Consider the following 26,616-nt stretch of genomic DNA (forward strand, 5'->3'; position numbering starts at 1 on the left):
TTCCGGCATGTCAAACCAAGCACTTTCACAGCTCTCGGCGGCAGGAAAGCAACAGTGGCTCGTCTTGAAGCCCCTATGAATCAGCCCCGCCACAAGCCAGAGGCCATTGTGTATGGTCGCAGAGCTACATGAGTCATGACCACTCCGACCGGCATTACCAAACTCTTTTTACTGCCCTGTCTTCCGTGGAGTCGAGCTTTGGGTACAGTGGCGTTATTAGATGTGTCCAATTGATGATGCGCAGACCACCCGCAGAACGTGGCTGTTTTTTTATTTGTGGCCCCGAAAGACTGCAAAAAATTATAAATTGAGCTAAAGGTGTCATCCCATGACAAAACGCTGAAAAGTTAATACTAATATTGAACACAGGGTTTCCCCCAGCTTGCCAATATACTTGTGGTGGTGGGTGTGTGGCCAAATGTCATCATATGATTTGCTTAACAGTCAATGATGCATATATTTGCTTTAAAAAAGACAAAAAAATAAACAAAACTGTGTTATTAGTAATTGTTAAATGTCATTTTGCTCTTTCTTTATAATTGTTATTATTGTACAATGTAACACAGGCCAAAGTAAAATTCTCCATATCAACAGAAACAACGGAATGAAAATCGAAAAATGCCCTGGCAGTTTTATATTTCAGGATCGCTGATTCGCTAATTTTGCTGCCAATCCAAAAGGGATTAAGCCTCAGAAAGATCATTCAATCATCATTCGGAAGCCCGGCGTCCAGGCCAGCCGAGGCCACGCCCACTTCTCATTCATTTTCAGAGACGCTCGGCGTCTGTGGGCGGGACAAAGCCAAGCATTTATCCAATGATTGTCTAGCTGTGCTGCAGTGCAACTACCCCCTCTATGCTCCAAATAAATGAGGAGAAAGTCGCGTCAGCTCTCACGAAAGTAGCTGATTCTGAAAAAAAGTTGAATGCATCCTCGCGCCTATTTAGTCAATGAAATGTGAATACAAAAGTACATAATTGACCACTTTTTTGGGGGAACATTTTATGGGAAGCTGTCTTGCAGTCTTAGAGCAATTGCCATTGCTGTCCCATATCTCCGACAATCCAGACAATTGCGTACGTCTTGCTGATCAAAATCAATGTATTTTTGGTTCTTTTTAAGGTGTGGTGACTTTAATATTGCTGTGGCGCTGCGCCACAACTCATTACATGTAGGGGAAACCCTGTGAACAAAAACACAAATAATTTTTTTTCAAATATGTGCTTATTTTGCCTTTTTATCAGACCATTTTATTACAAATTACATGATGACATCAAGTTCACACAACCCCTCCACCTCCAGGGTCCCATTACCGCAAGTAGATTGCAGACTTTTGGGAAACACTATTTTTTAACAAAAACATTTTGTGATTTCAATATTGATCAAAATACCCTTGCAGCCCTAGTTCAAGGTCCCCCCCAAATAGTCATAGGTCTACAGAAGTATCCCTAAATTATTCATAGTTTTACAAAATCAGCCTCAAAGTACACTGGTAATATGTAAGTGTAATTGTTCACATGTAGTACTCAAGTGTGAAAACATGGGGCTGCAGTGTGTAATTCTTCAATAAACATATTTCTGAAACTAAAACAGCCAGTAAGAATGTGGTTTAACAAAGTTTAAGGAATCAGGGGTCCTAAACTACAGTCCGGCCTGCCAGCATCCACAACCTGGCCTGCGGCACGTCCCGAGTAAGAAAAAAAGTATATACATACAATACAGGCCAAAAGTTTGGACACACCTTCTCATTTCAATGCGTTTTCTTTATTTTCATGACTATTTACATTATAGATGGTCACTGAAGGCATCAAAACTATGACACCTATGAAGTGAAAACCATTTCAGGTGACTACCTCTTGAAGCTCATTGGGGGAATGCCAAGAGTGTGCAAAACAGTAATCAGAGCAAAGGGTGGCTATTTTGAAGAAACTAGAATATAAAACATGTTTTCAGTTATTTCACCTGGTTTTTTTAAGTACATAACTCCACATGTGTTCATTCTTAGTTGTGATGCCTTCATTGACAATCTACAATCTACATGAAAATAAAGAAAACCCATTGAATGAGAAGGTGTGTCCAAACTTTTGGCATGTACTGTATGTGTATATATGTATATATGTATGTATATATATATATATATATATATATATATATATATATATATATATATATATATATATATATATATATATATATATATATATATATATATATATATATATATTTATATTTATTTATTTATTTTTAACTTTGGGGCCCCTGACATAAATTTAATTGAGGAAAATATTACAGATGTGAAGTGAATTATATTTATATAGTGCTTTTCTTTAATGACTCAATGCGCCTTACATAGTGAAACCCATTATCTAACTCACATTTAAACCAACGCAACGGCTGTCACTATGATGGCAGATGCGGGAATCGAACCTGGAACCCTCAAGTTGCTAGCACGTCCGCTGTACTAACCGAGCCACGCACTCCCAAGATATTCCTGTTCCTATGCGTTTTGATTCTTTTAACTGTGTAAATTGAGTATGTATACTGTAAGTACAGAGACTACACGGTTTAGATTGGAATATAAAGTGTATACTGTAATATCATATAAAATGGTATTTGTGCATGTGTGTCTACTGTATGTAGTGTTCAAAATTCTGATTTAAAAGTTTTTATTTAATTACAGTGAAGACAAAGTGATTGACCATTACAAGAAACTGAAGGGGCTGACCCGAGGACAAGCCATTGTGAAGTAAGTAGTCTATGATTTCCAATGCACTTGTTTCCGCATTGTGATGTCTGTTGTTACAGTAGAACAGTAGTTGTCACCATGCCAGAATGTGTCATTAATTAGTGGATGTCATTAGTTAATGCATTTTTGACCGCTTATCCTGTTCACAGTCTGGGGCCTATCCCAGCTGACTGTAGGGGAGAGGAGTATTACACAGTCGGGACTGGTTGCCAGTCAATCACAAGGCACACACTGTATAGATGAATAACCATTCACACTTACTTTCACACGTATGGGCATTTTTTAATGTCCAATTATGCTGACAATGTTTCTGGAATGCAAATTCCACAGAGAAGTCAGAGTAGCGATAATTGTGTTGATTGTAAACCTTTTATTACAGGCTTGTAGGTTAGTACAACTCTTGGTCATTGATGGCATTGATGTTGTGTGTCCCTGAATTGATCAGTGGTCTTTCCCTCCCTCTGCCGGGCTGTAAAAACGAATCGATTGATCGCCACTGTAAATGAGCGTGTGTTCTAAATGACTGCATTTTATCTTCCGAATCGTTGGCTGTATAACGACCACAGGTTGACAGTGATTAAGGATGAAGTGGCTATATTCTTTATAACTGGTTTCTGTTTCTCTGTAGGTATCTGGCCCTGGTGGAGTCCCTGCCAACATATGGCGTCCATTATTACCCCGTAAAGGTAACATCAGTGATACTCACACCTTTATTAAGCTATACAGTTGTACCGTTCACTACAGCACAGTTGTTTTGAAATGGTAATTAAATTATTGGTAATACTATAAGTAAACATTTCTTTATTAAATTCTATTAAGTTCTCTGTGCACTAACATGTTATCCATGTATCACCATCAAATAACATACCGGTACTCTGGCCATTTGCATTCAAGCAGGGATTTGCTGGGCGATCTGTAACATGCTTAAATAGCATGTTGGAACTGGTGTAGACACACCCTTAAACATTATATTTTATTTTCCTGTAGCGGTGAGCCTAAATGAAACGATTGGGACATACTACCAAAAAAAAAGTTAGGTTCATTGGAAACTCCAAATGTTCAGAGTCAGCTGTGTTAGGCTCCATTTACCTTTGACCCTAATAACGACGTATAGAATAACATGGATGGATGGATGAAGATCTACTCCTACTAATTGTTTTCTGTGCTTTCCTTCAGGATAAGCAGGGAATACCCTGGTGGCTAGGTGTCAGCTACAAGGGCATTGGCCAGTACGACTTGCAGGACAAGCTGAAACCAAGAAAGGTTAGTCTCTGCTGAACAAATGGTGACCTCACCTCTATTTGCGTCCTTTTCAGTTTGCGAATGTTTACATCGCTACAAATATGCCTTTGTGTGCGGACCATGTCTCGGCGTACGAACACTTACATTTATTCATCCATCCATTTGCTACCGCTTGTCCCTCTCGGGGTGGCGGGGTTGCTGGAGCCTATCCCAGCTGCACTTGGGCGGAAGGCATGGTACACCCTGGACAAGTTAATTCTTTCATTAATTTTGTGTGCCGCTGGAAGCCCTATGGGAGCTTCCATTTTGGTGACATCACTTATTGTACAAGTGGGCACGGCCATTTTGAAAAGGCGGGGCCCCCTACGTCACATTCTGTTTACATTTTTTACACACCATTTCGAAGAGCTTCTAGGCTCGCGGCACTTCTAACGTGTTTATTTCCACAATTGTCTTAACTTGCCCCGGTCACAGTTGTGTAAGCCTGTTTTAGAGATCACTTCGTGTGGTCAGAAACACTTTAAATGTGTCCAAACTCTCACAGTCTTGCTGTATAGCGTCGGGTTGCTAGACAACCACTGAGCTAGCATTTTTGCCACGTAGTTAGCCTCTGGCTTGCGGCAGCTTAATTTCTAGGATTTTTTCAGCGAAGAAGTCTTTGTTCCGCAGCAAGTCTTTAGTTGCGATGAGACTGAAAGAAATATGCCAGAACAGACCTTGATAATAGCAAAGGAGAAGGCACTACCTGGACACAAGCTGATAAAGGATCGCCTCACACTGCTAGTTTGTGCTAACGCTAACAGTTACTACATGAAGCCACTGCTCATTTATCACTCCGAAACCCCCAGAGTGTTCAACAATGCCACACATATTCTCAGACACAAGGTAAAATTATTTTTGTTTTTTTTGTTTTTTAGTTTTGGAGTGCACCAACATGACTTGTGTGTGTGCGTGTGTGTTCAGTTCACATTTAAGCTTGCTGTAATGTTGTGTTGTCTGGATAAAATAGAGATTGTTGAGCTATTACCCCTCTATTATGTTGGTTAGATACACTACCGTTCAAAAGTTTGGGGTCACATTGAAATGTCCTTATTTTTGAATGAAAAGCACTGTACTTTTCAATGAAGATAACTTTAAACTAGTCTTAACTTGAAAGAAATACACTCTATACATTGCTAATATGGTAAATGACTATTCTAGCTGCAAATGTCTGGTTTTTGGTGCAATATCTACATAGGTGTATAGAGGCCCATTTCCAGAAACTATCACTCCACTGTTCTAATGGTACAATGTGTTTGCTCATTGGCTCAGAAGGCTAATTGATGATTAGAAAACCCTTGTGCAATCATGTTCACACATCTGAAAACAGTTTAGCTTGTTACAGAAGCTACAAAACTGACCTTCCTTTGAGCAGATTGAGTTTCTGGAGCATCAAATTTGTGGGGTCAATTAAACGCTCAAAATGGCCAGAAAAAGAGAACTTTCATCTGAAACTCGACAGTCTATTCTTGTTCTTAGAAATGAAGGCTATTCCACAAAATTGTTTGGGTGACCCCAAACTTTTGTGGAATATGTATATTTATACTGTATATATATATACAGTATATACATGATAGTGTCTTCAAAATGTTTTCTTTTACTAAAGTAAGGACTTTTGTTTAGGCTAGAACCAATTAGTCATGCTTATATTGATTCTTATGGGTAACTCTGCTTCACTATATGAACTTTTCGGTTGGCGAACCATGTTAAAGAACCAAGAACCATTTCGTAGATTGAGGTTCTACTGTAGTTGGACAAATGGCAGGGTTGCATCAGGGCAGAATGTAGTGAGTTGCTTGCTGTGGTGACCATGAAGGGAGCAACCGACAAACAAGTACACATTTTAGTTTTTACTATCTATCAACCTTATGTACTATTATAGAGCAAGGCGAACTGTTGATGAGTGAGTCTATTCAGGTCTATTTTTGTACAAAAGGCGCACCGGATTATAAGGCACATTAAAGGGGTCATATTAGGATTTTATTTTTAAATTTAAAACACTTCCTAGTTGTCTACATAACATTTAATGGTAGTTATTTGGTCAGAATGTTGCATAGATTATGTTTTACAGACCATCTTCAAGTCGTTTTCTGACCGTCGCTTCAGGATGCGCCGTTTTGTGGGCGGTATTATTTACGTGGCTCCACTTTGACAGCGTTTTCTCCCCGTCATCTTTGTTGTAGCGGTCTAGCGTGCAAGGACGGGAGTCGAAGAAGTGTCAAAAGATAAGCTAACTGTTTTAATGACATTCAGACGTTACTTATATCAATAAAAAGCCGTCCGACCGGAACTCTGGTAGTTTTTAGCGCTTCCATAGCAAGTCTACTGACAGATATAAGTTACAACTTTACGTTACTTCATATTAGAAATGGTAACAGCGGAGGATGAATGCCCCATATCAAGGAGATAGAGAAAAAGAAGAAGCTTATCGACTACAATGTCGGACGCTCGCACATTTTCAGGACTTATGCAGAACCCAAATACACATCAGCAGGTACCAGAAGGTAAGAAAAGTTGGTTTTGCATAATTTTGCGAAACAAAACGCCAGATAATATGTCTGCTAATAGGTGCCATTTTGCGGTTCTTATACACACACCATAATAATACCCTTATGTTGAAGCACAGTACGTCTGACTACGGTAGCCGTAATGGTCCGACAATCCTCAAGTGGTGCGGCTTCATAGTTTACCAAAGTTGACTAAAACATTTTGACAGATTCTTGAGCGCCGTATGTAATGTTCTATATTCTCAATTGAACATTTAATGTTTTGCTGTTGTGTACTGGCGTCATCTTGCGGTCTACACATATCTCTTATTTGTGACTGCCATCTACTAGTCACATTTATCATTACACGATGTACCAAATAAAATAGCTTTGAGGTTGAGGCACTGTCGATTTTTGAGAAAATGAAAGGATTTTTAAGTGCGTCTTAAAGTCCGAAAAATATGGTACATGCCGCCGGAATGGTTTCCTGAAGAGGACCTTCGTCATCCAAGAGGATCTCAGAGTAGAGCCACTGTTACTTCACATCGAGTAGCCAGTAGAGGTGGCCCGGGCATATAGTTCGGATGCCTCCTGGACGCCTCTCTGATGGGGCGTTCTGGGAATGCCCAGCAGGGAGGTGGCCCCGGGCTATACCTAGGAAATGCTGGAGTGATTAAGTGTTGCAAATGGCCTGGGAATGCTTCAGTGTCCTCCAGTGGAAGTGGAAGAGATGGCCAGAGACTGAGAAGTATGGGTATCTCCATTGAAACTGCTGGTCCTGCAAACCCGGATAAAAAGAAGAAAAAGGATGGATAAACCTTACAAACCTTTGGTATGTGTATTGCTGGATTTAGACATGGTTAATGATCCATCCATCGTGTAAATAAGCATCATGAAGATCCTGGTTCCCATGCCAGTCAAGAGAGAGCAAAGAGTAGGTGGGAAATATATTATCAGCTTTGGCGCTAGGGATTCAAGGCTATAGGTAAATAAGGAAAAAGTATTCAAAAATCAAATGGCACGAAGTTGCCTGTAGAAGTATGAAAATACACATTTTTTTACAAGTATGCATTGCCTTGGTCCAATTTCAAAAGTGTGAAGGCTTTTTATAGCCACTATATGGCAGGGACCTGTGGATTTAGAAGGTTCTTTTGTTACACTGGTTTTCAAAAGCTATCACTTTTGTGGCAATGATGTTCTATAGGAAGCAACAAACCCCTGAGGCTTACATTGGTTCTTAGCCATCTAGGTGGGTGGGGTTTAAGAATTTGGGTATACACTAGTGTCCTGTTGTTGGGGGATAAAATGCAACCTTTTTTATACAGTATTTTTTCATCTTTCAAATGATCATTACAAGTCTTAGGACTTCTTTCATTTTGGGATGAAGGCTCCCCCTTATAAGCTATTCCAGCTTCCTGGGAGTTTCCCCTTTTACAAAGCACTTACAAATCATATAAAAGTGTTATGTTTACGGACTTGTATGTTTTGTAAATAAAGAGAGATAATGATGATGATGATGATGAAAGTACATTTGACTATTGAACTGGCTGCTTAGTGGAGTTAGATTGAGCAATGCATGGAAAATAATTGTGTTTCTCAAACAAACAAACGAGTTGCCAAATTATAATCCATCTGTTTACTTCCTCAATTATTAGGATTTATAAGTTAGCAGGTAATTAGACAATGTTTCAGACTAAATGTTGGTGTATATACAGTATCTAGGGCGAAAGCGTAGGCCTTTAAATCTATTCTTTATTTCAAGTGGCAATGTCCATTTTGTCTGTAAAATTAACATAGAATATAGTTACAGCTCATGTTATTCTATTCTGTGTTATATGTGTTTTATGTTGCACGATTGCGCCAAGTAAAATTCCTAGTTTGTGAACCCGTTCTCAAACAATGGCAATAAAAACTCTTCTGATACATCTGAATCAATGTACATAGAAAACAAGCTAAATAATGAATTCCTTTGGCATCCATCATATCTCACACCATGTTACTAAAGTGCATCAAATGTTGAGACTTGCCAGCAATCATGTGTGACGTGATTCTGAAGGGGTGGACAATTTTCGTACAGGCCAGGCTCAGACTTGTTATCAGATATTGAATAAGTTGTTTTGTTTTGACTACCTAGAAGCTGTGTAAAACGCCTGTAAAGATCACATTTTGTCAGTGTGGTTTTATCTCCTAAAGAAAACCACTTTTAGTCTCATGGTTGTTGCAAAGTTTAAGGTGTGTCACATCACTGACATATTTTGGCCTCAGCAGTAGTCCCTGCAGTATGTTCTGCAGACAGAATGTTCTTGCACGCAGGTGTGAAGTTTCTCTAACTCGATGAAAATGTTATCTGTTGACACAATGTTAATGATGCTAAGTGATAGTAACTAGTGGGTGCTAATTTGCGATGGGGGTGCCATTGTTTTATTATAAAGCAACCATTTGTTTCATTGTTGTTTATTTGATAAGACATTGGTTTACTAAGTGAGACGAAGACTGACATTTGATGCCTTATCATAATTAGGTAATGGAGATTTTACATGTAAAGAACAGTCAAATGGATAGTATGAACTGTTTTTTTTTTTCATACTAAAATGATACATTTTCATGCTGTATAAAATATTGTATCAATTTACAGTTTTGTGGACCAAATACCTGACAGACTGCTCAAGTTTCACATAAAAGGAGCGATAGTCTATTAATGATTAGACCAAAGTACACCAGATTCCTTGCATGTTTTCCCTAGAGAGTAGAACTTAACCAACACCGTAAGTTGTAGATGAAGCAGAATGGAATAAGAATGCTTATTTTTTGAGTTAAGCAGAATTTACTTTTTAAAACTTGCCGTACATTGTTAAAAGTGTATACAACCTGTTTGTCTGGTCTAACTAAAACAGAAGAGCCATGTGTGACAGAGGAGAGAGAGGGAGCAGCTCCGAGCGGTACAAAGTGTGAGACGTCGGTGATGTCAGAGGACGGGGGTGGTTAAAGGGGTGTGGCTCTCAGCTCCATTCAGCTGAAACTCTTGCAACACCTATCTGTCTCTCAGAGAACAGACAAGAGCCAGCATTGTTCATGGAAGCTCAAGCCCTGTGGGAAGCTCAAAGTCAGGATTTATTACACCAGGAATTCAGTATGGATAACTAAGACATAACCTTCACGGTAAGCCTTTGTCGCATCCGCCTATTATTTATCATGCATTTTAATTGTGCACTGCTAAAATTTGTGTTCAATATGTTCATTTTTTTATCGAATTGCAGACAAGCTTGTGTTTTTTTCTTCTATGTATGTGGTTATGAATAGAAAATAGTTATAATTTCTTCCTTGCACCCATCTCTACTGTAATCTTTTTTAAAAGTGGAGTTAGTTGCTCACAGGCCAGTGACCTAAGTGGTCTGTTAGGTGAGTCCAGTTTCCGATGAGCAGATGTGTCATTCTGACAGAGAATCCCTGCTATATTTCTAGCACTCTTCCTCAGAAGAGAGAAGTGAAAGGCTCTCCCACACCTATTTTGCACTGTGCACTTGCACGGTCTCTAAATAGAAGTGTATCAATTATAACTCCTCTAGACTTTCTGTCCTGCCAAATCTCTCCCAGCCTCTGCTATTAGATGATGTCGTTTAAAATTGCGCCCATTAGCAAAGAGAGAGTGAGTAAAACTTGTGCTGTCAAACAGTTGCAATTTTTCATCAGATTAATCACTGGGTTGCTGTGGATTAATTTTAGTTAATCACAATTGAATATATTTTTTATTCTACATTATATGCACATAGCGTGTTAATTAAACACCTTAAACATCACATTCATGTAAACAAAAAAACTAAAATTTTGTACGGTATACCGGTACTAGTATACTATCGCGGTACTAATGAATCAAAACCGGTACTGTACTCTGTTTGAAAAGTACCAGTTCGCCATATTTTTTTTTTACAGGCATGACGGCGCGTCGTCGTCATATCGTGACTTTATTTGTTTTACGAGCAGACGAGCATGTTCGGCAGCGCACAATCACGGAGTACTTACAAGCAGACACAGTGTGTAGACAGAAAAGGGAGAACGGACACATTTTGGCTTAAAAACTAACGGTAAAAGTGAAGCTATGACACTGAAACGCCCACGGGAAGAGGTGCTTTAAAACATGGCTAGCTAGTTAGCGGCTAATGTCCATCCGCAATCGGCAGTGTTTTAGCTTCTTCTAAATCACTAATCCTCGCCTCCACGACAAATAAAGTTACTTTTTTACAAGTATCATTCCTGCAGGATTAGGAATAGCTAAACATGCTTCACTACACAGCGTGTGAGAATACAGTAGCTCACCGGCGTCACAATATAAACAAATGCCATGGGTGGATCTACACCTGACATCCACTGTAATGATACCAACTACAAAAGTGTATCTAGTCGATACTACTATGATTACGTCAATATTTTTTATCGTCACAAAATCTTTTTAGATTTTTTTAAAATTCATTTTATATTCATAAACTCAGGAAATATGTCCCTGGACACATGAGGACTTTGACTATGACCAATGTGTGACCCTGTAGCTACTTGGTATCGGATCGATACCTACATTTGTGGTATCATCCAAAACTAATGTAAAGTATCCAAACAACAGAAGAATACGTGTTTATTACAGAAGTTTATTACAGAAGTGTAGATAGAACATGTTGAAACGGAAAATAACCAGATATTAACAGTAAATGAACAAGTAGATTAATAATAATTTTTCACAGCTTGTCCTTTATAATTTTGACAAAATAATAGAATTGGGAATGACACAATATGTTACTGCATACGTTAGCAGACAAATTAGGAGCCTTTGTTTGCTTGCTTACTTACTACTAAAAGACAAGTTGTCTAGTATGTTCACTATTTTATTTAAGGACAGAATTGTTCTTAGATTGCAATAAGAAACATATGTTTAATGTACCCTAAGATTTTTTGTTAAAATAAAGCCAATAATGCAATTTTTTTGTGGTCCCCTTTATTTTGAAAAGCATCGAAATGTATCGAAATACATTTTGGTACTGGTACCGGTACCAAAATATTGGTATTGAGACAACCCTAATCCACATTAATGTGGACCTGTTACTCATTTTGTGTTATTAAGGTGGTATTTTAAGATGGAAGTTCTTTGGTGGAAAAAAAACAACTCATTCCTGAAAAATGAGCAAAATACCTCTTATTTTTTTTATTCAAACTTCCCACAGAAAGGACCAACATGCTGTGTATTTTCTTACATATTGACTTGTTTGCTTCTACAGCCTGTCACTACCGGATCAACTGCCCATTTGCACTTTTTATGCGATGGTAACACTAGAACAAACTGCCTGAAATGTGTTGCCAGAGGGATTTTTTTTTAGTCCTTCTGCGCTGCAGACGCGTGAAACATTTGAGATTTGATGATCATTTAGACAGCCCTATTTAAAATTACAAATATTTGCCTTCCTACTACTGTCTTTTGACTTTATTGAGCCTGTCATGTGAGAAATATAATGTCAGCGACATGTCTGGTAATGTACTGTAGTTCTATATCCACTTACAACGTGCGTCCTTTGCAGAGGGCATTTTGTTTTTGGTCTATTTCTTTTGTCATTTAGGGTGAAAAAAATAGTCGTGCCATGCTAAACACAAACGTCCACTGCAGAGGACGCAGGCTCTCAGGGATTAATGTATAAAATACTCATGTTTATATTTCTTTCCCCTTTTTCACTGTTTTGACTGCAGTTGTTCCAGTGGAAGCAGTTGGAGAATTTGTATTTCCGAGAGAAGAAATTTGCAGTGGAAGTGAACGACCCGCACAGGTCAGAGAGGGCTAGCATGTTGATCGACCTAACGTATTTCTGTGGCTCTTTTCTTGTGTTCTGACTATAGCTGTAACTCTGCACATTGAAAAGGGTGTTTGCAGTGGGTTATTATTAAGGGACTCAGTCTTAATGGCGGACATCTGTTAAACAAGAGTTGTTCTGCTGCTGTATTTGAAAGGGTTCTGAGGACCACTGTTTTTCTCCTCGCCTTCAGATGTGCTACTTTACAGACACCAAAGGTTTTGTTGAATACATCTGACTCCTTAAAAAAAGTACTTCGAAAATATTAGATACAAACTTGAAGGTTTGACGGTGCAGCTATGACTGTATATCACTAGTATTTTGTGATTGAAAACCCTAAATTATTTGACTGACATTTTGACTGGGCAATTTCTCAGGCAATTGTAATTCCTTGTTTAACATAAAACAAATACAGAATGTTTTGACCTTCTCCAGTCGAACAGTGAACAAGCTGACCTTTGGGCAGGCTGGCCTTGTCATTCACTCCTGGTATGCCAGCCATTCTTTGATTAAAACTATATGGGTGATGGCCATCAGTCAGCACCAGTTCTACCTGGACAGGAAGCAAAGCAGAGTGAGTATTTGTGTCTTACTCTCGGTCTATCCCATATTTTATTTGTGATATTTCTCACATTCTCAAGTTTTAAGGTGTCCAAATAGTTGTATGTTATTGGCTTGGTAATATAAATATAATAATATAATATAATATAAAAACTGGGTAGTGGTAGATATGATGATACACATGAAGAGCTGTTCAATAGGGCTGCGTATCTTTGGGTACCACACGATTTGATTTGATTCGATTCATGGGGGTAACGATTTGTTTCAGAATCTATTCTTGATTCAAAACGATTCTCGATTCAGAATCAATATTTTTTTTAAATAACACTGCGTGCCAGTTATATGATTAACTACATTCCTTCATAAAATACATAAGCAGCTCTGATAAATGTTGGTATTACTTAAAAGAAAACTGTTTTTGTTTAATACAACTCTACCCAAAAAGTAACCAACGCTTTGCTTTTCTAAAGTAAATCCCAACAGATATGGGAATCTACAACAACAATATGATTTTCCTGGAGTGACTGGACAGGACAGGTTTTTAAAATCAATTAAGAATCGTCACAAATAAGAATCGCTATTCATGTGAAAATCCATCCATCCATCCATCCAATTTCTACCGCTTGTCCCTTTTTGGGGTCGTGGGAGGGTGCTGGAGCCTATCTCAGCTGCATTGATTTTGTTAATTTTTTTGACACCCATATTGTTTACTGTGCTCAGCATTTAATTATCAGGCTATGAACTGGAAAAAACGCCCCTTTCAAAAAGAGTACAAAAAACAACATTACAAGTTATATTTACTTTTGAGCAAAAAAAACATCTGCCAATGGAACAAATCAAAATTGTCTTGGTAAGATTTCTTAAATTAAGACGTTTTATTTAAGCTTTAAAAACTTAAAGGTGATCTTGAAATTAGCAATTAGAACTCATTATTAGCTATACTTACTAGTACAGTATTGTGACGTTTTGTGTCCAATAACAAACATGTGATGCTCAAAAGTAGTCTTTTTTTTCTTATGTTTCTTATGTCTCCCTAAAAAAAATTACTATTCAGGGGATTGTGACTTGTATTAAGTTGGTTTAGATATTTACCTATAAATTAGAAGTATATACTTGGTGAGATTGTGAGTTTTTTCCAGTGTATGGAGTGGAGGCTTTAAGGTGGATGCAGGGGAATTACCTTTTAATTAGCACTGTGGTAAATTGTGCTCATTCAAAAGGAAAGTATACATAAAATGTGCTGGGTTAGGCTTGGAATTGACAAACTTACTATTAAACCACCCAGGCAAAGATAATGAGAACAAGGCACAGGGGCTTTATAGCCTCCTTGTACTTCCACTCTTTTAGATGTTGTTCAAAACCCCCGTCGTCAGAAAATAGATAAATTCTCATGTGTTTATATGTTTTATGAGGCACATTTCTGTGTGATATTGCCTCTTGCTGTGGAACTAGATTAGAGAATTGGTTTATAGTCAAATTAGGTTTTTTCAGCCACTGTGTCTCAGAGGCAGTTTCAGTGTTTATCCAGGAATAGGGAGCCTAACCTGATTGATGAGACAGCAGTTGATATACCCAGCATGCAAATGAGACAACAGCTATGTGCATTTATCAAAATGAAATATTTTCATTGCCGCCTTCACCTCTCTTTTCTTCCCCTTTTTCACTATGCTGTAACTCTGTTCCTTTCCTTGTAACTTTTTTTTAGTCTAATATGACGACAATAAGGAGCTCAGGGGACATTGCCATGGATCTCACAGAAATTGCTTCCCAACGGATCACTAAACTTACCAGCCTCGAATGCAATGATCAGCTCATCATGGCAAGCAGTGGGAGCCTCATCTCGGCTGGTAAGTCGCAGTTTCATCCTTTACAGGTCTCATATGTGCAGTACGTCTACTTTATTTGTAGGGTGATCATACATGTTCTTACAGGTTCTGCTGACTCTGACGTGGCCGAGGAACAGAAGAGAGAGAAAATTGCCGAGATGAAAAAGAAAGAGAAGAGCCTTCAAGACAAACTTTCGCAAAAACTTGAAGAACTTAAAAAGATCTGCCTGCGAGAAGCGGTTAGCCACTAAACGTCTTCTTCCATAATTACTGTAAATGATCGGAACTGTGCGCTGAATGTTTGTTGTTCTCATTTCCAGGAACTTACAGGCGCATTACCTAAAGAATATCCCTTGGCCACGGGCGAGAAAGCCCCTCGAGTACGACGACGTGTTGGGACAGAATTCAAGCTCGAAGACCTTTTCCCTTATAATGAGGTGAGGACAATATAGCCTTGTCTTTATTGCTCGTGTTTGTGGAAACTCCCCACTGAAATCAGGAAAACAAATCCTTTACATGCATTATACTTTTTTCATATGAATATGCAACGTGTAGTAGAAATGTAACCGACCCTCTTGCGCATTACTCTGCAGGATCCACACTTAGGGGACCTGGAAAGCAGATTAGCCTTGCAGCGGAAGATTGTACAAGCAGCCTATAAGTTAACCAAAGAGGGCGAAATGTCCAAGACGGTGAAGAAAAAAAGGCAAAGCAACTGCCAGGATGCAAAAAGAAAAATGGAAGCGATTGAGAGGGAGCTCAATGACTATAGGGTGAAGAATGGAAAACAACCTATCGAAAGGGCCTCTGTGATCTTAGGTAGCATAAACAACCACCATGACTATTTGTTCAAAATGCTGGTAAAACATGTCATAATTATAAGACCCATTGTCTGTGTTCTGTCACCAGATGATTTAAATCCATCAGACCTTAGCTCTCTATCTGACAGCTTCACACTGGACGAAGGTAAGACCTACAGTATCTTCATCAGTGGTCACGTGCTGTTTCATTTCCAGTTTCTAAAGGATGCATCGGGTTCAACTGGGCTCTTTTTTCATTCCAGATGGTGACATTAGTTCCCGGAGACAGCGTTCTACGTCAGTCCATTACTCCCCAAGATCCCACCATGAAGAAACTCTCAGGATTCACTACAGCAAAGAGAGACGAGCTTCCACTAATGACCAACACACCGACAGCCGGTATATAATTTGTCTTGTCACCTGTGCTCCACTGTAGAATATATCAATGTACGTATTTTTAAGTGTGTGTGCATTGACTGCTGTTCGTGTGTGTGTGTGTGGAGCTTGTACTTGTTAACGTGTGTTGTTCTCCAATGAACACTTTACGACAGTTCTATGTTTCCCTTTACGGCTATTCATGCTGGAGGCGGGGCAGTAGGGGCTGCTGGGATATGGCATGTCATGGAGGGAACTATGTTGACATGTCGGCTGCCTCAGTGTCTGAATAAAACTCAATATACTTAATATACGTTGTGTCTACTAAGTCTATATCAACATTGGTAGCAGAGGATGGTTTGAAGATGGCTGCGAACTACAGAGTACCGCCGAAGTTTGACGAAACCAGGCCGTATGAATGTTGGAAAAATGAAGTTAACATATGGGCACGAGTTACCGAACTCGACAAGAAGAAGCAGGCGCTTGCTGTGGCTTTGGGTCTGGAAGGACGAGCCAAGGATATCGCTATGGAGATACCAGCAGACGACTTGGACAAAGACACTGGTATGGCGACATTACTAGCAAAACTGGACGGTGTGTTTCAGCAAGAAGAAAAGGACCGCGCGTACGAAGCGTATTCCCAGTTTGATCGTTTAATGAAAGACAGTTCCGTTTCAATGGCAGACTACATAATTGACTTTGAGCAGCGATACAATCGAATTAAAAAGTACGACATGGCGCTTCCAGATGCTGTGTTAGCCTTCAAGTTGTTGGACACGGCCTGCCTCGATGAGAAAAACAGACAACTTGCACTAACGGCGTGCCCCGACCTAAAGTTTGCGTCCATGAAGTCGGCACTCAAGCGGATTTTTGGAGCGAAAACGGCGCCAGGTTTGTCGCACGGGATTCAACTAAACCAAGATGCAGCTTTCTTCACTGAACAACGACAACGACAAGGACAGGGAAGACGGAACACGTTTCAACAGAAGAGTGAAAGGACACCGTTGCCGGGCACCAACCCATTGGATAAGTTCGGTAAGCGTTCAAGATGTGCCGTTTGTCAAAGCACATTTCATTGGGCCAAGGACTGTCCTTACAAGAAGAACGAACAAGTAAGACTAACAGAAGACGAAAATGTAGAAGAAGTTAACATAACGTTGTTGACAAATGACCCTATGTCTGACGCTGAGATTTTCATAACTGAATCCCTGGGATCAGCCATCATAGACACGGCATGCACTCGTACAGTATGTGGGGAGAAATGGCTTGACAGTTATGTTAGTTGTCTCAGTCAAGAGCAGACAGACAAAATGATGAGGACAGAAAACACCAGTTCAAGACCATTTCGTTTTGGAGATGGCAACTTAGTATATTCCACCAGAAAAGTGAAACTACCTGCCAAAATAGGACAAACAAAATGTCACATTGAGACAGAAGTGGTCAACGCTGACATTCCACTGCTGCTGAGTAAGTCCTCACTGAAGAAGGCAGGAACTGTTTTAGATATGGAGAATGACAGAGCAGTGATGTTTAAACAGCAGATTCCTCTTGAGTTCACCAGCTCAGGACACTACTGTGTGGACATAAGAGACAAAAACAGCACAACACAGCAAATGAAAGATGACGTGATACTTGCAGCGACAGCTGAAGATGAAGTCCTGACAGTGACAGAAAACATGTCTTCAGCCGAAAAGCGCAAAATCCTTCTCAAGCTACACAAACAGTTTGGCCACGCATCTGCAGACAGGCTGCAGAGGCTAATTCAAAGCTCGGGTAATAAAGACAAGGACTGCCTCACTATTTTGCAACAAATAGTGCATGATTGTGACATATGTCAGAGATACAGCAAAGCGAAGCCGAGGCCAGCTGTTGGTCTGCCTCTAGCTACAGAATATAATGAGACGGTGGCGGTGGACCTGCATGAGTTGGAGCCAGGAGTGTGGTATCTACATGTGATCGACCAATTCACCCGGTTCAGTGCAGGAAGCATTGTGAAGACAAAGAAGGCCTCTGAAATGGTCAACGCCCTCATCCACACATGGATAAGTGTTCACGGCCCTCCTCGTATTTTGTACAGCGACAACGGTGGAGAGTTCAATAATGAAGAGTTTCGTGACATGGCCGAAAACTTCAACATCGAGACGAGGACAACAGCAGGATACAGTCCCTGGAGCAACGGGCTGTTGGAGAGACACAATCAGACTCTCACCGACATCCTACTGAAGGTGAAACGGGAAAATGGATGTGACTGGCACACTGCCCTAGACTGGGCTCTTATGGCTAAGAACTGTATGCACAGTGTTCATGGTTATAGCCCACATCAACTGGTATTTGGTCAAAACCCTAACCTTCCCTCTGTATTAATTGATAAACTACCTGCACTCGAAGGCACTACTGTTAGTGCAAGGGTAGGACAACACATATCAGCGTTGCATGCTTCTAGGAAGGCTTTCACTGAAGCTGAATGTTCAGAGAGAATAAGGAGAGCGTTACGTAAGCAGCTCAGATCCACAGATGAAAAATATGAGACAGGAGACAAGGTCTATTACAAACGAGCTGACAGTACAGAGTGGAAGGGACCAGGGATAGTTATTGGTCAGGATGGGGCTGTTGTATTTGTAAGACATGGTGGTATCCTTGTTAGAGTACATCACTTGAGGCTTAATAAGTTACACACAACTGCTCAAAGTGAGGTTCTCGATGACACAAACAGTGAGATAATTGTACAGAATCAAGCAGCAGACAGTGAAAACACAGATGTAGTGAACAGAACCACAGGTGGCTCATTCAGTACACAAAACACAGATGCTGATAACGAACAGGAAAGTGACAGAGAGTCCAATGCAGGAGAGGGAGCTCATTCGTTAGTGACTCATAATGATGTAATTCAAACTCAAATGGAGCACAATGTCTATAATGATAACCCTGTTATTCCTGTGTCCAGTGTCAAGGTAAAAGCGGGACATACTGTAACCTTTATGAAAAGTGATGAAAGTGTTCTATGTAAAGCAAAAGTCCTAGGTAGAGCAGGCAAAGCCACAGGAGGGTATAAAAATTGGTATAACCTGCAATTTATTGAAAATGATGGGAGTCATGGTCAAAAAGAAGCTGTTGATCTGTCACGTGTGAATAGTCTCAGCATTGAGTCCGATTCAGAAGTCATGGATGCTGATGTACTTATAACAAAAGACATATCATTTGATGAAGCTAAACAAATAGAGATTGAAAACTGGAACAATAATAATGTTTTTGAAGAAGTTGAAGATACAGGCCAAAGATGTGTTTCCACCCGTTGGGTCTGTAGTCTAAAAGAAACTGAGAACGGTATTGTGCCTAAAGCTAGACTTGTAGCCAGGGGTTTTGAAGAGTTCAATATCCAACAGGTGCAAAAAGATTCACCAACCTGTGCTTCTGAATCCCTGAGGTTATTGCTAGCAGTGATTAGCCAAAATCAGTGGAAGGTCCATTCTATGGACATTAAATCTGCCTTTTTGCAAGGCATGGAGTTATCAAGGGACATTCATGTTCACCCCCCCCCAGAAGCAAACAGTAAAGGGGTGCTATGGAAACTTAAGAAATGTGTATATGGTCTTGCTGATGCATCACTTTATTGGTATAATAGAGTGAAAGAAATAATGCTGAGCACAAGTGGTAAAGTGTCACAAGTGGATCCTGCAGTCTTTTATTGGTTGGATGAACAATGCAAAGTTAAAGGGGTACTTGCATGTCATGTGGATGATTTTCTCTGGGCAGGTTCACAAAACTTTGTAACTGATGTGATTCCTCGACTGAAGTGTGCGTTCCGTGTGGGACGTGAGGAACATGATAATTTCTGCTATGTAGGAATGGACATTGCCACTGTAAATGGTGTAATTGAGATGAATCAGCAGGGCTATATTGACAACATGCAACCCATAAACATGCAGCCAGCACGTGCTATACAGAGAGATTCAGCTCTTAGTGAAACGGAAAGAGAGCAGCTGAGATCAAAAATAGGACAAATTCTTTGGGTTGCAAAACAAACTAGACCTGATGTTATGTTTGACGCTTGTATTTTGGCATCTATTCTGAAAAATGCTACTGTGCAGTCCATTCATGATGCAAATAAGGTGATTCGTAAACTTAAAGCAGGAAAGGTTACTCTGAAATTTCAACATTTGGGTAATAATGATGCTTTGAACTTGACTGTCTTCAGTGATGCCTCGCTGGGAAACTTGCCTGATGGAGGTACTCAAGGAGGGACATTGATCACTCTCATGGGGGAAAACGGGAAGTTTTCTCCTCTCTGTTGGCAATCTAAGAGGATCAGGCGTGTGGTGCGGAGCACCCTTGCGGGAGAGACACTCGCTATGTCGGATGGAATAGACAATGCTATTTTCCTTTCTACTCTTTTTTCGGAGCTCACTACTGGGACCACCAAATTAAATGCTCCCACGTTGGTCTGTGTGACTGACAATCACTCTCTTTATGATGCCCTTAAGTCCACTAAACAGGTCACAGAGAAGAGACTTCGGTTGGATATAAGCGGGATCAAGGAGCTCATTCAGAGTAAAACAATCAAAAAGGTGCTCTGGTCAGTGACAAAAGCCCAACTAGCTGACTGTCTGACGAAAAAGGGGGCATCATCCCTAGTGCTCTTGAAAGCACTATGTGAAGGACTGTGGAATCCACCCTAATTGGAATTCACCCTAATTGTTGTTTAAAAAAAAAAAAAAAAAAAAAAAAAAAACACAGGCGAGAATGCTGATTGTATTTTGTTATTTTCTTGAATGTTTTTCAATTGCCTTTTCCCTTGTTGCACTTGGCTTTTGTTTTTCTTATTTTAAAGAAAGAAGAGGGAGATTGTTAACGTGTGTTGTTCTCCAATGAACACTTTACGACAGTTCTATGTTTCCCTTTACGGCTATTCATGCTGGAGGCGGGGCAGTAGGGGCTGCTGGGATATGGCATGTCATGGAGGGAACTATGTTGACATGTCGGCTGCCTCAGTGTCTGAATAAAACTCAATATACTTAATATACGTTGTGTCTACTAAGTCTATATCAACAGTACTGGTCTGTAAAGAAGCTTCAGAGCTGCATTCCTACCAGCTGCCTCCTCCAAATTAGATCCCTCTTATCAGCCCAAATGCACCAGTTTTAAAAATAGAAGGAACTAAACACATATCAGTGCTGGTAAAGAAGCAACAATCTCTATCTGTGAGGTTTTAATAGCTGCTTCTTGCTGTGTTGCCTTCAGATGTGAACTCATTTTAAGCAGTCAAGATGCATGCTGACCTAAATGCTGAATTCAGGACTAGGCCGTGTTGTTCTTTCGTTTTGGTTCGTCAGTTTGGAAAGAGGGTGGGAGTGTATATCTTGACAGAAGGCACTGTGCTGAAATATGATTCTTATCCGTGTTCCAGGTTCATCTACAGTCAAATCCAGGAACCAGTCTACCACAGTCACCATGATGCCTTATTAAGCCACAGCAGTCCATACAAGTTAGCTTCCAGACAACCGGGTGACGCACGCAGTATGCCTCCTACTCCAATGCTCACACGCAATGCTTACAGCAGCACCCAGCTCAAGTATGTCATATTTGTATTTCCTAATATTACCACGTTTTAATCGTCTGTACCCTCCTAAGAACTGGCGTCGTCTGCAGGGGGCATATGTTTTTGTTTCATTTCTTTTGTGAGAGTAACACCTTTCTGGAGAAAATAAAAAAGCCCTGTATGTCCACTGCAAAGGAATGAACACATGTGGAGTTATGTACTTAACAAAAAAAAAGGTGAAATAACAATTAAGTAAAAACCATTTCAGGTGACTAACTCTTGAAGCTCATCGAAAGAATGCCAAGAGTGTGCACAGCAGTAATCAGAGCAAAGGGTGGCTATTTTGAAGAAACTAGAATATAAAACATGTTTTCAGTCATTTCACCTTTTTGTTAAGTACATATATTCTAGGTTCTTCAAAATAACCACCCTTTGCTCTGATTACTGCTGTGCACACTCTTGGCATTCTCTCGATGAGCTTCAAGAGTCAAGTCACCTGAAATGGTTTTCACTTCACAGGTGTGCTTGAAGCTGATCGAGAGAACATCAAGAGTGTGCGCAGCAGTAAAGGGTGGCTATTTTGAAGAAACTAGAATATAAAACATGTTTTCAGTTATTTCACCTTTTTTTGTTAAGTATATAACTCCATATGTGTTCATTCATAGTTTTGATGCCTTCAGTGACAATCTACAATGTAAAGAGTCATGAAAATAAAGAAAACACATTGAATGAGAAGGTTGTGTCCAAACCTCTGGCCTGTAATGGACATAAATGATTAATGCATATGATTAAACATATTTTGTAAAATAATCTCACCCCGAAAGGGACAAGCGGTAGAAAATGGATGGATGGATGGGAGTTAATGCATTAAATTTGACAGCACTACTAAAGAGTTATCCATCCACTTCTCATAGATTGTCTCCCTTTTCTCCACTTGTATAATGATAAAAAAAAAATCAAAAAAATATATTTTAAGTTATCTTTTAAAACTTTTAATGTTGTTAAATGTTGCTTACTTTTGATTGTGATATTTGAAAAGACTAATACAATATTCCACACCTTTTTGTCTCTTCTAGATCAGAGCACGCTCCACAGCATTTTCGCCAACGGAGCGAGAGTCTGGAGTCCCAGTCTCAGCTTCTACCAGAGACTGAACCGCCCTTGCCAACATTCAAGATTTCCCCAACCCGACGGAGCAACAGCACTGAGGTACTCGACGATGGCTCCTCCTACACGAGCCAGTCCAGTGTGGAGACACACAACCACAACCACAACCACAGACGTAGAACGCGCGGCCGCCACAAGAAAGATGTTTACGCCAACACTGGCAGCATGCCCAACCTGGCTCAACCGGAGACCCACTGTTACGCTTACCATCCCCGGACCCGACCCACCACAACTGCCTACTACCTGGCAGGGTTTCCTGGCCAAATGCAGCCAGAGCCTTACTCCAGTGGGGTACACATGTACGGCAATGAGACGGAAGGACACTACAGCGTTAATCCGTCCCACCATCCCAACCACGCAGTTTATCGTGCCCATGACATGCGTAGCCGCTACGGCACTGATGAGATAGATGGCGCGCCACAGAACCTGTACGCGACACTGAGGCCACCTAGAAACCGCCCGGGCCCCCGGAGAGAAGAGCAGACGTCGAGAAATATCCAGAAGGAAGATGTAGCCAAGCAATTGGTAGGCTGGTACCAACGCAACACGGCTTACAAACAGGCTGCGTACAGCTACGACTACGACCGAGGATCCACGCAGAGTGTGAGCTACCAGACCATGCCTGCACCCATCAGCCACAACAACAGAAACCTCTCCTACTCCTCAGGTTAGACAATCAGTTAATCCCACGCTGACATGCGAGGAGAGCTCAGTGCTAACATGTGACATTCTCCAATGTCCTCAGCTTCAATTGGAAACTGGCACGGCCACGGCCACATAAGCAGTCGTAGTATACTGGACTGTGCCGTGCCTAAGCAGACGCCACAGACCTTCAAGTACACTACAGCTCCTTTCAACAACTCCACTCTCAGCAGGTAAGAAGTAAAACTTGGCTTCATCTCCTTTTTTTTACTAAGAGCCAAATGCAACAATTAAACGATCTGCAATCAATTAGTGTTGGACGTAGAAGATGAGGTTTGGGGCTATTATCACCTACACGTAACTATCGTGTGCAGGAGTGTATAGAAAATGGGTGGATGGATGGATATGCAGTCTTCCACTTTGTTGCATGACAGCATGGCTCAGCAGGGATTATCGGATCTGTGCACTCCAACAGTGATTCCTCAGAGCTTAAGTCTTAGGGATGTGCCAATCGATCGGCCACCAATTAGAATCGGAAGATTTTATTGTAAAAGTACTTCATTGTTGTTGACTATCAATAGCTTTCAATGCCGATTACAATGCCAAAGTTTATAATAATCACCTCAACTGCGGCAAACAAACAACAATTCCTCATGTAACCTTATCAAGTATTAGAACAGGACTAAACATGTTACACACCAAGAGCAAGGAGGAGCAGGCATGCTAATAGCTAAGCTAGCCGCTAAGATAGCTCGAAACAACAAAATAAATATCTAGTGCTTAGTAAAGTTCAAGTGTAGTTGGAACAGTGTTACAGCAGAAAGTAAGCAGCTATTAACATAAACTTCATGAGTAGATTGATAAGAGTTAAGAGTGTGTCATAAATTAGTGGTGTCAAACACAAGAGTAACATCAGTATATGAGCGACACTAGTATGATTAGATTGATATTTTTATTTCCTCAAAATCTTCCTTTTTAAAAATAAACTTGTTTGTGTTATTGTTTACAAATTCAGTCCCTGGACACAGGAGAACTTTGAAGGCAAACATGAATTCAATGAGTAATAGATAGTTTTTGATTTTGTTTAGTTAATGTGTATCATATTAACTTTGTGTCGCTCAAACAATTGTATGCAATAAAATAGGTGAAGGTACTCGGGATGGCCTGGCTCAGATGGTAGGGCGGCCGTGCCAGCAACTTGAGCTTCCGCCATCCGAGTCATGGCTGTTGTGTCCTTGGGCGAGGCACTTCACCCACCTTGCCGCTCACACTGGTGTATGAATGTGAATGAATGTTTGGTAGTGGTTGGTGGGGCCGTAGGCGCAACTTGGCAACCACGCGTCCGTCGTTTACTACAATGTACCTTATTTTTCTGACTATAAGGCGCACTTAAAATCCTTGCAGTTTCTCAATAATAATAATAATTCTGGTTGTGCTTACCGACCTCGAAGCAATTTAATTTGGTACATGGTGTAATGATAAGTGTGACTAGTAGATGGTAGTCACACATAAGAGATATGTGTAGACTGCAACATGACCCATGGCAGTAAACAACACCAAAACTTTAAATGTTCCATTGAAAATAAAGAACATTACACAGGGCACTCAAAAATCTGTCAAAATGTTTTAGTATGACTTTGAAGGCGCACCGCTTGATGGATTGTCAGAGATACAAGTATTACTATGGTGTGTGTATAAGGACCGCAAAATGGCACCCATTAGCAGACATATTATCTGGTGTTTTGTTTCACAATATAACCAACTTTTCTTACTTTCTGGTACCTGCTGATGTGAATTTGAGATCTGTTGAAGTCCTGAAAATTGTAGTCCGTGCCGATGCCGTAGTCGATAAGCTTCTTCTTTTTCTCTATCTTCTTGTTATGGGACATTCAGTGGCGTGCGGTGACGTTCATGTCAGGTGAGGCACTGACTTTATCACAGTCAGATTTACAAACATATGAACCCTAAAGAGTATCTTATTCACAATTTGATTGGCAGCAGTTAACGGGTTATGTTTAAAAGCTCATACCAGCATTCTTCCCTGCTTGGCACTCAGCATCAAGGGTTGGAATTGGGGGTTAAATCACCAAAAATTATTCCCAGGCACGGCGCCGCTGCTGCCCACTGCTCCCCTCACCTCCCAGGGGGTGAACAAGGGGATGGGTCAAATGCAGAGTACAAATTTCACCACACCTAGCGTGTGTGTGACAATCATTGGTACTTTAACCTAACTTTAACTTTACACTTACAAACTGTAGCACACAATAAAGCACATTTAATTAAAAAAACGTTATTATGGTCTTACCTTTACTTATAAAAGCGGGAGCATTGTGAATGAATGAAATATGAAATCCGCGCTGCATTCTGCAGGTGTACCTAATGTTGTGTCCCTGTTCACGGCTCCTCCGGCGCGTCGCGCGAGCATTGTTGTTTTTGCACTTTTTGGCTTCTTGTTAAGTGACTTTTTTTGGGTGGATTCGGTCTTGCACGTGGAGGGTTTGGGTGTGGGCTTTGGTTAGTGTGGCGCTCCCGTCGGGCGATGCATTCTGCGGCGGGAGTGTTAACCGGCACCAGGGGGCGGGGTTATGAGACGAGCCTCACACAGTGTGTCTTGGCAGCAGTTTTATGATCGCTCAGCACTAAAAATACGTTACACACATACAGTTGTTGACAATATACACTGTACATTATATACCTCAGCTAACTAAACTATGGAAATGTATAATATAATTCATATAGCAATACGGTCTCACTGCACAGCAGGCCAGCAGTTAGCCGAGTCATTGCGCACAATCCATGTTGAGGGCGAGGCACAACGCAGTGACGTGCCTCAACTGGCTGCTGACACCGCACCGTCTCTTCTCAGTATTTGAACGGCAAATGTGAAAATAAAAATAAAAATAATCTAAAACTGGTGAAGTTAAATGGAAAATAACTTAAGTATAATCACTGGATACATATAACAATTAAATGTTTTTTTTTTCTTTTTACTTTTTTTTTCTTTCCATGATGGCAGGTGAAGCCGTGCCTCCCCTGCCTCTAGTGACTGCACGCCACTGGGGACATTCATCCTCCGCTGTTGCCATTTCTAATACAAAGTAGTGTAAAGTTCTAACTTATATCTCGCTATGGAAGCGCTAAAAACTACCAGTGTAGTGAGTTTACATAATTCACCCACGGAACTTTAGTTATTAGAGAGTTCCGGTGGGACGTTTTTTCACGGGACACATTTCCGGCGTTGTTGTTGCACTAGTGAGCCACGGATGAGAAGACGCTGCTCCGTTATTGATTTAAGTAAAGTCTGAATGTCATTAAAACAGTTAGCCCCATCTTTTGACACTTCTTCCACTCCCGTCCTTGCACGCTAC

At 40.5% G+C, this 26,616-nt stretch overlaps 1 protein-coding gene across 3 annotated transcripts in view; it reads left to right on the forward strand.

Annotated features, from left to right (window-relative positions):
* Positions 1 to 26,616, forward strand: part of frmd4ba (FERM domain containing 4Ba) — an 89,270-nt gene that overhangs the window by 54,639 nt on the left and 8,015 nt on the right. For all 3 annotated transcript variants that reach the window (XM_062046073.1, XM_062046074.1, XM_062046075.1), the window contains 14 exons: positions 2,681 to 2,746; positions 3,375 to 3,432; positions 3,923 to 4,009; positions 12,241 to 12,317; positions 12,777 to 12,915; positions 14,608 to 14,749; positions 14,834 to 14,967; positions 15,049 to 15,165; positions 15,322 to 15,547; positions 15,638 to 15,694; positions 15,792 to 15,927; positions 21,308 to 21,472; positions 22,516 to 23,273; positions 23,352 to 23,481. In XM_062046073.1, the coding sequence (XP_061902057.1) occupies positions 2,681 to 2,746; positions 3,375 to 3,432; positions 3,923 to 4,009; positions 12,241 to 12,317; positions 12,777 to 12,915; positions 14,608 to 14,749; positions 14,834 to 14,967; positions 15,049 to 15,165; positions 15,322 to 15,547; positions 15,638 to 15,694; positions 15,792 to 15,927; positions 21,308 to 21,472; positions 22,516 to 23,273; positions 23,352 to 23,481 (2,292 nt within the window). The remainder of the gene's footprint in view (positions 1 to 2,680; positions 2,747 to 3,374; positions 3,433 to 3,922; positions 4,010 to 12,240; positions 12,318 to 12,776; positions 12,916 to 14,607; positions 14,750 to 14,833; positions 14,968 to 15,048; positions 15,166 to 15,321; positions 15,548 to 15,637; positions 15,695 to 15,791; positions 15,928 to 21,307; positions 21,473 to 22,515; positions 23,274 to 23,351; positions 23,482 to 26,616) is intronic.

Source organism: Entelurus aequoreus, linkage group LG01, assembly GCF_033978785.1.
Source record: "Entelurus aequoreus isolate RoL-2023_Sb linkage group LG01, RoL_Eaeq_v1.1, whole genome shotgun sequence".
Lineage (NCBI taxonomy): Eukaryota > Metazoa > Chordata > Actinopteri > Syngnathiformes > Syngnathidae > Entelurus > Entelurus aequoreus.